Raw genomic sequence first — 14,350 nt, forward strand, 5'->3', positions numbered from 1 at the left:
AAGCAGTGCTGGTTGAGTTGCACGGTTTGTTGGACGGTTTGTGATGTACTTTGAAAGGCTAAGAAGTTTTAACAAATCAAATTGTATATTACTGTATCAGCATTATTTTATGCCTACTTCCTGGAACTATTCCCCCGCACACACTATAGCTACGTGAGTCACGTCAGGTGACTATCAAGCATTTTGGACTTCTGTTTGCACCACTCTGTCTTTAAATCACTCTGCGACTGGCCAAAACATCTCAACCAGCAAAGGATGTGACCTCAAAAAAACGATGGTTGACTAGCTGCCAAAGTGGCCGGTCAGTTGGACAGGTTGTGCAGCCACACAGCCAATGGTTTGGCAGCATTTGGTTAGTGGCTGCTGTGAATTTAATAGTTCTGCTCTTTCACCACCTCTTCCTCTTCTCCTATAGCTTGTCTTCACCTCCCACAACTCCTCCCCTCTCTTCTCCAACCTCCCCTTTTCTCCTCTCCCTCCTCTCTGGAGTCCTGTCTCTCCTCTCGGCTCTGTTCTGGGTCTCGCTGTGCTGTGCTGTGCTGTGCTGTGCTGTGTGTCTGTCTGTCTGTGCGTACGGCTATAATAAGGATGAGCCATGCCAGGCAGCAGAGCAGGTGTGGACAAACAGACAGACACTAAAAGTCTTTGCACACAGAGTCCGTTTTTTCGTCCGAAATTGACACACGAAAAAAAAAAAGAATACGACCTCATTTGTGTCAATCATCATTGACGCACCAAGTCCGACAATTACGTCCGTCATTTAAGTTTTCGGACGAGGTTCGATTTTCTGCGTTTTTCGCATCAGTCAATAGATTTTTTTGCGAGCTGAGACCCGTCTGTGTTTTCAGATGACAGATTAAGAAAACGCATACGAAGAACAAGCGAACTGTGTGTGCAAAGACCTTTAGGCTGCGTGTCCACTGAGCTTCTGTGCCTCAGCTCCAGCACCCTTTCCTCACTAAAAGCAAGGGGAAGCAAATACCGTCTGGTATTCAACCAACCCAAATTCTCTCATGTCACTCCCCTCTTCACTGAGGGGACCTTCACTGGCTTCCCATCTCGGCACGCATCAAATTCAAGACACTGGTACTCCAGTGCTCCCTCATCTTGCTCCTCCTTCCCTCCTTTCCCTTGTCCACTTTTCCATCCTCCTCATCACTCCTCCTCTCCTAACGTCTGATCTTTCCTCCTCCTCTCCTAACGTCTGATCTTTCCTCTCTGCATGCTCCCTCATCTCTCTCCTACTTCCCTCCCTCCCCTTGTTACTGTACACTTCTCCATCTTCATTCCTTTTTCTGTTGCAAGACCTCAGGACCACAATAGAAATTAGTTTCAACGATTTTATTGTGATACACCTGTTGGTGTATTGTTTAGCTTTTTTAATTTGTAGAATAAATTAATTCATTCTCCTCTCCTCATCACTCCCCTCTCCATACTCATACCTGTTCTTCTCAGCCCTGTCTTCTTGCCTCCTCTCTTCATGTCTCTACTCTCTCTTCTGCTCCACAGGCCGTCCCGTTCCTCCTAGCCACAACCCTGTTACCCAGGCAACTGCACAGCATGATAGGAAACAGCAGTGCCCCCCCCCCACACACACACACAAACTCTCTCTCTCACACACACACACACACCACATCTGAGTTCACTTTACTGTCTGATTGTTCTCATATACAGTATATATATTGTGTGTGTGTGTGTGTGTGTGTGTGTGGCCATGAAAATCTCTTTAGTTCTAACTTCTTGCTGGGACAGAAATAGAGGCGTGTGTGCATGGCAGGCTCTGGGCGTGAACGTGTGTGTGAGACAGAGAGAGAGAGAAACTAGGTAAGACAGAGAGGACATGATGCGTCCTCAGCTCATTCCTCCTCCTGTAGTGCTGCTTCCAACGTGCTCCTGTCTGAGAGAGAGAGAGAGAGAGAGAGAGAGAGAGAGAGAGAGAGAGAGAGAGAGAGAGAGAGAGAGAGAGAGAGAGAGAGAGAGAGAGAGAGAGAGAGAGAGAGAGAGATCCTCTGAGTAAGCCAGGGATGCAGAGGTCTCTGAGCGGGAGCTTATCTCAGGCACACTATTTCAAACCTGACTTGAACTTATGTCTAGGGATGGGTATCGTTAAGGAATTAACGATCCGGTACTTTAACGGTACTCTTATCGATACTTTTTGTTATTTCTAAGAGAAAAAATTGGGCTGGTTGTTGTCTGTTCTTTTCATTATTTTTAAGGGGAGAAAGAAAGAAAAGTTGCAAAATCTTAATGGGTGTGTTTTTATTATTAATTTAAATATCCAGCATTATATCAAGTCAAGTCAAGTCAAATTTTATTTATATAGCACCTTTCATACACAAAGGCAATTCAAGGTGCTTTACAAAAAAAAAAAAATCGAAAAAACAAGCAGCAAAGCAATGCACATATAAAAAACACATAAAAAACACAGACTCAAATTTACAAACATGAAACATTATTTCTGTTTTAAATAAGTTACAAGGCACTCTTCAGTATTATTATTACATGTACAGTCCATTTGTTGGAAATGTACAGGAAAAATCTTTTTAAAATTACAGGCCGAGAGAGGCAGTAGTTTAGTAGCAGTTAAAAGCAAGAGTAAACATAAAGGTCTTTAGCTTGGATTTAAAAATAGGCAGAGTAGGGGCAGATCTAATGTGTTCAGGGAGTTTGTTCCAGTTATGAGAGGCATAGTGGGAGAACGCGGCTTCACCATGTTTAGATTTGGTCCTTGGGACAATTAGTAGACCAGTGCCTGAAGATCTCAGGGATCTGGATGGTTCATAGTGTAGAAGCATTTCAGAGATGTAGTGTGGGCCTGACCCGTTGAGAGATTTGTAAACTATTAGCAGAATTTTAAAGTCTATTCTAAGATTTACTGGCAGCCAATGCAGGGATTTGAGAACTGGTGTAATGTGTTCAGCTTTCTTGGTTCTTGTTAGAACTCTAGCAGCCGCATTCTGAATGAGCTGAAGTTGTTTAACAGCTTTTTTGGGAAGACCATTGAAAAGACTGTTGCAGTAGTCTAGCCTGCTAGAAATGAAAGCATGAATTAGTTTTTCAAGATCTTGTTTGGACATATAGCCTCTAATCCTTGCTATATTTTTTAGATGATAGAAGGCAGATTTTCTTATAAGCTTGATGTGGGAGTTGAAATTTAGATCAGAGTCAATAATAATGCCAAGATTTTTTACCTGGTCCTTTGGCTTCAGAGATAGGGATTCGAGGTGAGCAGTAACTTTGAGCCTATCTTCTTTTTTGCCGAAGACAATTATCTCTGTTTTGTCTTTATTAAGTTGGAGAAAATTCTGGCACATCCAATCATTAATTTGCGCAAGGCACTGACACAGTGACTCTATGGGGGCATAGTCATCCGATGAGAGGGCTATGGAGAGTTGGGTGTCATCTGCATAGCTATGATAAGCTATTTTGTTTTTTTGCATAATTAGGCCCAGAGAGAGCATATAAAGGTTAAACAGGACAGGACCTAAAATTGATCCTTGGGGTACCCCACATGTCATTTTGGTTTGGTCAGATGTGTAGTTGCCAATGGAGACAAAGTAGTTCCTGTCTTGCAGATAAGATCTGAACCATTATATAATAATTTAAACCTCCTACCACTGCCAATACCAACATTCAGCTAGGGAAAGCATAAATAAAGCACAACAGTATCTGTCTGCTGCACTTTCCCCCAAATCTCTAAATCCTCCCCTGCTCTGGAAATAACATTTCTTTAGGACAACTGAGAGATGATGATGCTCTGTTGATTTATTTCAGTCTTGTTTTTGATGATTAACACACCCAGAGCTGGATAATGTTTACTACTCTCGTCTTAATCATCCATGTTCACTTAGTCCTACCTGATGACGAGGTGGGTCCGTGTATCACGGGTAACCACAATGCCTGTCATTATTGACAGATGATGAAGTCATGTGAGCTAGCTTGTCGAAAACTGTGCATTTCTCCGTTTGTACCTATTTGATGCACTTCGTCTTGTCTTTGGCTAAGTGTTTAGACAAATTGCTTGTGTTTCCACCGTTGCTAGTGAACGATTTATCGCACTTATGACAACGTGAATTGTCAGCATCAACTGGAGTGAAGTACAACCAGACTTTTGATCGCTCCGTTCTTTCTTAACGTGTTGCGGCGTCTCCTGGGCTCTGCCTTCCCTAATCAGTGTGTGTAGTGTGTGCATGTGTGTAGTGTGTGCATGTGTGTGTGCTGCCCGCCCCGCCCCTCTCGGCTCCTCGCTGGCAGCTGAGCTGCTGCCTGTCTCTCCTCTGAGAGAGAGAGAAAGCAACACGGAAAAGAAAAGAGCATCTCTTTTCTCGTTCGGAAATCGCAAAAAACACATCATAGGCAATATGCATGTCTTACGGAGTTGGTGCGATAAATGTGCAAAACAACGTTTACGTAGCAAATAAGTAGGAAATCAATTTTCTTAATTTCTCCAGTACCGATAAGAGAACCGTTAACGTGAAAGCTTATTGATCCTCCGGTATCTCGAAATCCGGCCCCCGGGGCCCGTTTGGTACCGGGTCTCAGTCGGTACCCGTCCCTACTTATGTCCCACACCTTTTATAGGACAGCGGGAACAGTATTTTGACACAATTAATTCTCAGTCAAGCAGGAATAATCAGAAGTGTTGACAGAATGGGTTTCTGTGTTAACCCTATAACTAGGGATGCACCGATATGAAAATTTTGGCCGATGCCGATAACCGATATTAACATTGCTGTTATGGCCGATAACCGATATTTACCGATGTCGATATGATCTGTATAAAACCACATTTTTATGATCATCACATTTTGTACATACTGAAAAACACATGTTAACACTGAATTTGAAAAAGTTATGCATTTCTTTATTTGCAAAGCCTTTGGAAAAGCCCATAAATCATAAATTTACTGCATTATTTCATATCAATGTGAAGAATTTGGCTGATAATGATAACCGATATTAACATTGCAACATCTGACCGATACCGATATGACCGATATGTTAAAAAATCGGCCGATACTGGCCGATACCGATATGATTGCCGATATATCGTGCATCCCTACCTATAACAATGAATTAGCAGCCACGGCCTTAATAAAACAACAACACAAGTAACAGTTGTCAGGGGGTGAGCCCATAGCCTGCTGGGCTGTGTGGAAATAGGCTCCAGAGATTCACACCAGTGGATAAACACAACCATTTCCTCTGTGAGCCGGGAAATCCCTTTTGTATTGTTTAATGAACTGATTTCATACACAACATCGCTGTGTTTGTCCAGTTCACTGGCTTTCAAGCGCGTCACAATCTCCATGCAAACTAAGCACACGTCACGTCCTGCAGCTGGTCGCTGACATTTTGAAAGACAGAATAACAGCATACAACTAATTACATTGTTCTGTCGATGGCTAGATAAATATATGGCAAACAATCTGTAGAGTACTGAGGAGTGCAGCTCTCCTCCCAGCTCCACGTGTGTTTCAGTGCCAGAGCTAATATCATGTGTGCTGCTGATAGACTAGTGGCAGAGGAGAGAACAGATCAGCTCATAGTGTCTGTGTGGAACTAACTGTACCACGCTTTCCTCCTGTGCTGCAGCTGCCTAGCTGTCCACCTCACTGCTGGGCTACTATGCTACATGACAAAGTCTAGGTGCACTCTGAGACAGGCTTCTCTCTCCTCAGTCAAAACAGCCTTTCTCCATGTCTCTGGTCCCTCGGCTGGTCTGTCGCAGTCAGTCTTGATCAGCTGTGTTGTCGAGGCCTGCATTCCCCTAGCTGACACATCCCTACACCAGAGGGGAGGGGAGCATGTGTCTCGCTGTGACGCTGTCCAAGACCAAGTCCACAATGTTCTTCTGATCATCCCTTTGCCCTCATTTCATCTGCTATTCCCCATTCATTGTGCATAAAGTCATGTTGTTTTGAATGCATTCTATGTCAATCCTCATAGTCTGGTCCACGGGTTATTAACGAGTCCACGACTTCATTAACCATAACACTGAAAATACCAGGTGCGTTGTGCTTGGCAATGAGCAGTGTTGGGGGTAACTCATTACAAAAGTAACATATTACATGTAATATATTACTTTTAGCAGTAACTCAGACAGTAATATAACTTATTGCTTATAGGATTTCAGTAATATTATACCAGTTACTTTGTCAAGTAACTCAAGTTACAAACTGAGTTACATTTTATTAAATCAAAGCACATATTAAAAAAAGATGCAATCATTTCCTAATCAAACTGTGTGTTTTTATGCAAATAACCACTACAGATGACAATAACAAAGGAAAAGGATAACATTTAGAATTTTGGATTGTTTACACTGACTTCAAGGCGGATGAAATTATTTTTCGGGATAGTTCCGGGCCGGTGATGTCATTCTGCTGCTGCTGTTTTGGAAAAGTAATGCAAAAGTAATAAGTTACTCTACACAGAAAATAATATTGTAAAGTAACTTATTACTTTCAAATGAAAGCAACTAGTAATATGTAGTATATTACATTTTGAAAGTAACTTGCCCAACACTGGCAACGAGTGGCTTGAGTGGGCAGAATAAAGGATCATTCATTTTGAACCAAATCACCATCATTTCACATTACGCAACTGGAAACAATGAGGTGTGGCCGCCATGTTTAATTTTTCCCATTCACAGAATGGAATGAAGGCCATTGTTTGTCAGCCATGGGAAATTGGATCTAGCCGAATCTGGATGCTGAGCGTTCTCGCTTGATGGCTGCTTAAATGGCTCCAGTGTAGCTCTGTGGCTCACTGTTGCTCTGGCTCAACTGTTAGATGTTCAGAGAGTTGACGTCATCGCGGACTGTTTCTAGACATGTGTCACACCTCTCTCTCTGATGCAAAACATTTAATAGATGTAAGACTATAGCCATACGTTTTAACACCTCTCCAACTCTCTCCCTCCCAACAGAAATGAGTCGCCAGACCGCCACCGCGCTGCCCACAGGAACCTCCAAGTGTCCCCCCTCCCAGCGCGTGCCCACCCTGTCGGGCACCACCGCCTCCAACAGTGACCTGGCCAGTCTGTTCGAGTGCCCGGTCTGCTTTGACTATGTGCTGCCCCCTATCCTGCAGTGCCAGTCGGGGCACCTGGTACGTCGGCTCTAGCCTGCCTCAGAACGGGCCTTTTGGGGGGAGGTGACTAGTAGGCACGTCGGTAAGCATGAGCAAGACCCATCATGCTTACTGCCGTGCGTACGTTTGACTTTTGGGTGCGTGTCAGGGTTATTATCCTGAACACACACATATCAGTCATCATCATCAGAAGTTATGGAGCAATGTGTTTTTACAGCACCTCAAGTTTCAGACAAATGTGAGACTTGCACTTTGAAATTCTCTACATTGATAAATGTAAATGCTTAGATATGAGTTGGTGTGTCGTCAGAGTTGTCCTCATCTCAAATATATCGGTCATTGTCAGAACCTATGTAGCAATGTGTTTGTTACAGCACTCTACGTTTTAGAAAGGAAGCCATTTGAAGGTACAACATGTGAGACTTTAACTTTGAAATGTTCTAAAATGATACGGTAACAATGCTTGATTTTGAGTTAGTATGCAGTCAGGGCTGTCCTGAACTCAAATAGATCAGATATCAGGCCTTTGGGGTGTGGCTAAAATCAAGATGTGTAGTTGTAACTGGGAATCCAAAAGTGTTTGGGGGGGAAAACACTGACTGGTATTCTCCGTTGCCCCACTTCCCACCAGGTATGTTCCAACTGTCGGCCCAAGCTGACCTGCTGCCCGACATGCCGGGGACCCCTGGGCTCCATCAGGAACCTGGCCATGGAGAAGGTGGCCAACTCCGTCCTGTTCCCCTGCAAGTACGCCTCGTCGGGCTGCGAGGTGACGCTGCCCCACACCGACAAGGCGGAGCACGAGGAGCTGTGCGAGTTCAGGCCCTACTCCTGCCCCTGTCCCGGAGCCTCCTGCAAGTGGCAGGGCTCCCTGGACGCCGTCATGCCCCACCTCATGCACCAGCACAAGTCCATCACCACACTGCAGGTGAGTCAGCCCCAGTGTTAGTTAGGTTAAGCGGGGAGCGGACATCCGGCAGCTGTAGAGCAGGGGAGGGCTTATGCCAGCAGCCTGTTTCCGTGCAGCCAGACTCCTCTCATGGAAGGGAGGGGGGAGGCTAGCCAGCGAGACTATGTCCTACTGTACTAGCAAACACTGCAACAGGAAGTGAGCTGGGGTTCAATTTAGAATGTTGTTGAATTGAAACCGTCTATACTAATTTTTAAAAAGAAAATACTCAAGTTCTCTCCTCCCAGCTTCTTAAATGTGAATATTGTCTGGTTTCTTTAGTCATATGACAGTAAACGGATTATCTTTGGGTTGTGGACTGTTGCTCAGGGCAAAAGAAGACATTTGAGGAGGTCATCTTGGGCTTTTTGTGACATTTTATAAACTATTAATCGAGAAAATAATCGACAGATTAAGGGCCTGTGTCCACATAGCGTCTTTTCATCAGCGCCGGCGTCTATTTTCAGTTGTTTCCAATGGGGGGAGAGCGTATGCGAGCGCACACGGACGTCTAGAGAAAGTGCACAGCGCCCAGCGTCTATTTTCACAGCGCTCCGGCGTCTTTGTGCACCGGCTCCCAGCGCTTCCAGCTGAAATTAGTTGAAGTTTTCAGAAAGACGCTGGTGTCGGGTGCTCCTTTTCTGGCAACTAATCATATGGAGAAACTATCGCAACAGAGACAGGACGGCTCAATTGTGGGAGCAGATTGGCTAGACACTTAACACGTTGAGTGCCATAGACGAGCTATCTCGTCTTACATAAACATTTTTTTTTTTTGACGGTGGGACATCAATCAACCCCTTTTACGTCTTCTATATCAATATTGGGAGGAAGAGAATGTGTATAATCTATTTTACCGACCACTAAGTGGCGACAGTTCTCTCCCAAAACAGAGAGAAAGCCACAGCCAGCCACAGCCAGAGCCACAGCCAGCCAGCGCGCTGGAGAAAGCCAGTGTAATTTTCAAGGAAGTAGCTGGGCGAAAACTCTTTCGATTTCACACACACACACACACACGCACGCGCGCGCGCGCACACACACACTCGAGTACCTTTGCGCATAAATAAGACCAGAATCGCAAAAGCTTATTCAAAGCTCTCAGCCGACACCTCAAGAAACAGTTTTACAGTCCAGACGGCCGCGGAGAATCCTCCCTCAGCAGCACAGACGGAGGGAGGAGTTTGGAGACACACACACTCTCTCTCTCTCTCTCTCTCTCTCTCTAGTCCCGAGAGAGAGAGAGAGAGAGAGAGAGAGGAGAGAGAGAGAGAGAGAGAGAGAGCACACAGAGTGGGAGACAGACACGCTGTGGGGGCTGTAATCACAGGCAGGTGACTGTTCTGCTGTTTGATTGAATTTCACAAAACTGCGATTATCTCAGCTTCCTGTCTCATACGCTAAAACCATGCTGTACTCAACGGCTAATATCTACATAACTACTAACTCTGCAAACTAACTCTTTTAGACAGAGAAAGCACACATTCTATTAGTTATTTTTAGATGATTGGTGTTCACGAAGTCTTAACAGAAAAGAATCCTCGGCTGTTGTAAAATGAGCCAGAATCCTCAAAAAAAAACCTGGCACAACTTACCTACAGGATTGAAAAAACGGCTGGCACTCAATGTGTTAATATTTCTGATGAGTGTTGTGCTTACTGCTTTTAATAACGTAGCCTACCTGTGTTGTTAGCTTGCTAGCTGTCAGCTATCAAGCTACTACCGCACTGAACTAACGTTAGTTTCAGACTGCTTCCTTGTATATTGTGCGCTGGGATCAGCGTTCCCCAGCGCACTCCCAGCGTTTAACAGTCGGAAAAAGACGCTAGGTGGACACAGGCCCTAATTCGATAATGAAAATGACGTTACATACCGTACTACATACATGTGATTAATAAGGGGCAAATCTGTGACAATATATTTTGATCATTTCAGCCAACACAAAACTCATCGTTTGCTTTCCCCTCCACCTTTAGGGTTCTTTCTGCGTGTTGGCTTTTGATTTGCATATTCATGCAAATCAAATTCGCAAAATCAATTCGCTTATCAAGCAGGTAAAGGTGTAGAGAATGCCAAACTCTTCATCCTAGACAGAGTGTACAGGCACCTGGAGAAACCCAGATCCCACGTGAGAATCTTATTTGCTGACTTCTCCTCAGCCTTCAACAAGATGCAGGCTCACATCTTGATTGAGCGTCTTGCCTCTCGTTTTAATTTGCCCGATCAGCTTTTATTGTTACTTTTGGACTTTTTAACGAACAGAATCCAGCAGCTTTTAGTGAAGGGACACATTTATTGTTTTCAAGTACTGGCTCGCCCCAGGGTTGTGTTCTTTCTGCCCTGCTTTTTATTTTGTTAACAGACCTCTGCAGGTCCTTCCAGGAGGGCAGTCTCCTTGTGAAGTGCTCTGATGACACTGCCCTACTGTCTCTTCTTCAGGGCTCAGAGTCTGATCATGGAGATGCCCTTCCTGCCTTTGTCAAATGGTGCGATGACCACTTCCTTGATCTTAATGTGGCCAAGACCAAGGAGTTAATTTTTGACTTTAGGAAAAACTGTGACAAACCAAAAGCTAGCATCATACATGGTGTGGATGTTGAAATCGTAGAGACATACAAATATCTAGGAACAGTGTTCGACTCTCAACTCAAGTTCGAGGCGAACACAGAGTCTATTGTCAAGCGTGGTCAGCAAAGAATCCACTTAATTCGAAAGCTCAGTTCCTTTAATGTCTGTGACATCATTCTTTGTCATTTTTACCAATCTTTTATTGAAAGTCTTTTAACTTTTTCATTTATTTGCTGGTTCAACGTGTTGTCTGTGAAGGACAGGAATAGCCTAAACGCTATAGTCAACGTCTGCTCCAGGATTATTGGAGTCCAGCAGAATAACCTGTGCTCCATCTGGGAGAAACGTGTGGTACAGAAGGCAAAGAAGATCAGACAATCTAGCTAGCTCTAATTTGCTCTGATGCCCTCAGGCCGGCGCTACCATGCGCCCCCTAGGAGAACTAACCGGTACTCCAAGTATTTCTTCCCTTCAGCTGTCAGGCTGTTAAACACAGACAGTAGTCATTTTAAATGAATGCCTTCACTCATACAGTATGAGCGCACAACAGGCTGTACGTATCCTGTCTGTGACGAACAGGTTAGGCTCGTTCATAGATATATATCTTTTATTTCTTATACATGTTCTCATGTCTTTACATATAGAAATATACTGTATGTATACTTTTGATTTCTTGTTCATGTTTATATGAGTCTGATCTGTTATCTCTGACATGATTTGTTTGTTTATGTTATGTTATGTTACATCCTGTCATGTCTGTGAGCTTTTGAAGGTGTTGGGTAGGCTGTGAAACTGAATCGCCCTTCTGGGATAAATCAAGTTGTCTCAATCTGAATCTGAATCATGCATGTAAGATGCTTGTAAGACACTCATGCAGAGCACAGAGTAGTCCTGCTAACAAAATATTAGCTTGGTCTCTACAGACTTTCTCTACACTTTCTTTCACCGTCATTGCATCTGTGTGTCTGCTAGAAACTGAAAATTACTGAAATTGAAGGCACCACCCAGTCCCTCCCCATCTCCCAACACAGACACACCCTGGCCACTAGTGCTGCCACGCTAGGATGTATCCTGGTGATGCGAGTTTTTTTGTTTTTCTTCTAACCATACGACTACTCAAATATCTCAGCTACATTAAAGATTAAAGTCCAAATATGTTTTTTCTTCGTGTTCCTTCAGTTGGGTGTTTGAGCTTCACTGAGCAGAGTTTGACACTAGAAGCTGTTTTCACATTTCTCTGCTCAAAGTGGAACGTTTCTCTGAGCTCACTGAAAAGGCCGTTTTCAACGAGCATGATTCGTGACATCACAAATACTGGAGCCAATCCCTGTCCAGTATTCAGAGGTTCAAGCCCCTCTTTGTATGCTGCTGTGATTGGCTAGTTATGTTCTAGATAACCCTGATTGGTTGCTTTCGAATTTTTTAATGAGGCAGGAGTCATTTTAAGGATTTTTAACAAGATAATTTCACTTTTTTTGTGGGGAAAAACAATTTATTTACACAAATTATTATTCAAAGTAGAGTGTTTTAATATACATCTTAATATACATACATACTTCAAACATGATTGAAGATGACACATTTAAATAAAAGCTATACGAATAAACGTGTCTAACCTGCATCTGTGTCTCTGTCCACCAGGGGGAGGACATTGTTTTCTTGGCTACGGACATCAACCTGCCGGGCGCGGTGGACTGGGTGATGATGCAGTCGTGCTTTGGCTTCCACTTCATGCTGGTGCTGGAGAAGCAGGAGAAGTACGACGGCCACCAGCAGTTCTTCGCCATCGTGCAGCTGATCGGGACGCGCAAGCAGGCGGAGAATTTCGCCTACCGCCTGGAGCTCAACGGCCACCGGCGCCGGCTGACCTGGGAGGCCACGCCGCGCTCCATCCACGAGGGCATCGCCACCGCCATCATGAACAGCGACTGCCTGGTGTTCGACACGTCCATCGCGCAGCTGTTCGCCGAGAACGGAAACCTGGGCATCAACGTCACCATCTCCATGTGCTAAGATCCTCGTGAAGAAACGGGGGGGGTCCAAAAGTCGCACGGTTGTTCAGGGGGGAGGGGTGTTTCTGCAGGGGTCAAATCCCCCACACCGCCCCCCCCCTCTCTCTCTTCCACACCCCCACACCCCCTGAGACGGACTTGACTTGAGGTCAAAACGGACTGTCTGATTGGACAGCCATGGGGGGGGGGGCGGGCCCAGGGGAAGGGATGAATGAATGGATTGGATGGATGGATGGATGGATGAATGGATGAATGGTTGGGTTGGGTGGACACACGTGGACGTAATTGTGTAGTGATGGCTATAGACTTATACACACATATATACTGTATGTGGGACTCGTGCACGCACATGCAGTCTCTTGGTCACAAACACAAACTAAAAAAGCTGTTTGGTCTAACTCGCTTGTCAAACTCTTGCCTCTCTCGGTCGCCGCCTCTCTTCGAGGTGGTTCTCTCTCACCCCCCCCACTCACTCTGCCCCTCCCCCCACTCACTCACCCCCCCCACTCACTCACTCCCCCCCCCCACTCACCCTGCCCCTCCCCCCACTCACTCACTCCCTCCCCCACTCTCACTCTGCCCCTCCCTCCCCACTCCCTCTGCCCCTCCCTCCCCACTCACTCTGCCCCTCCCTCCCCACTCACCCTGCCCCTCCCCCCACTCACTCACTCCCTCCCCCACTCTCACTCTGCCCCTCCCTCCCCACTCACTCTGCCCCTCCCTCCCCACTCACTCTGCCCCTCCCCCCACTCACTCACTCCCCCCCCCCCCCCCCACTCACTCTGCCCCTCCTTCCCCACTCACTCTGCCTCCCCCCTGTTTGTCTAGCAGTGTTTTTCTCTCTCTCTCTTCCTCAGACATTTCAGACACTACAAAATGCTCCGGCCTCCACTGAGCGACGCAGGAGGCTGCTCCTCCGCGCTGACGGCCGCATCGTGATGAAGGCTCATGTTAGATTCACAACACAGACTCCTGGTTAGATACTAGGTAGCTAGCCAGCTATCTAGCATCCCCCAACTCTACCTGCCCGCGCCCCCTTCCCCTTTTTTCCTGTAATAGACCTCATTACCTATCAGACCTCCTGACTTCAACGATTCACGCGCTACCGACACTTATAGGGCTAGAGCCATGGGCGTGGCTTATAGCCATGGGCGTGGCTAGAGCCATGGGCGTGGCTGCAATCTAGGACCACAGAGAGACGACGGCGATATCAATTAACTTTTGCGTGCGGGAATCCATGATGTATTGAACCAGGACCATGGCTGTCAATTTCAATTAAAAAAAAACATCCTCGTCAAATTTGAATGCTATACCATTAGCTAGGACTGGAACCCAGAACCACATATCTATCTATATCCAGTTATTTATTGCTGGGTCTCAAATCCACGACTGTGGGTGTTCAGCCGTTATCCGCGGCCGGCATAGCTAGCGATGGCTGGGCCTGGAACCCGTAGCCATGGCTAAGCTGTGACCGGGCCTTAAACGTGACCCATAGGTATGGGATGGGCTGCAGCACCCATTATAACAATAGGTGTCCCAAATATGAGCGGCACCAGAACCTAGGATCTGCAGTCATGGAACTTGGATTTGCAGGTGTCAGTCTACAACTGTGGCTTTGGGCTAGAACCCAAAATATCAATTCGGCCTAATGTGGTTTCCTTCCTCGACCCTCTCCAGTCCAGTCTAGGCCAAGGCTGTGGATTGCGTGTTGGATGCTCTTCTTAAATAG

General features: G+C 45.6%; 1 protein-coding gene across 1 annotated transcript in view; it reads left to right on the forward strand.

The window, feature by feature from the left end:
* Window positions 1-12,622, forward strand: part of siah1 (siah E3 ubiquitin protein ligase 1) — a gene marked incomplete at its 3' end in the record, with an annotated part of 49,897 nt that extends 37,275 nt beyond the window's left edge. Inside the window, exons 3-5 of the mRNA XM_083654854.1 lie at window positions 6,932-7,113; window positions 7,727-8,023; window positions 12,251-12,622. Coding sequence (XP_083510980.1) covers window positions 6,932-7,113; window positions 7,727-8,023; window positions 12,251-12,622 — 851 coding nt within the window. The remainder of the gene's footprint in view (window positions 1-6,931; window positions 7,114-7,726; window positions 8,024-12,250) is intronic.
* Between the last annotated feature and the right edge of the window lie 1,728 nt (window positions 12,623-14,350).

This window comes from Poromitra crassiceps (genome assembly GCF_964638095.1).
Source record: "Poromitra crassiceps genome assembly, chromosome: 18".
In the NCBI taxonomy this organism is placed as follows: domain Eukaryota; kingdom Metazoa; phylum Chordata; class Actinopteri; order Beryciformes; family Melamphaidae; genus Poromitra; species Poromitra crassiceps.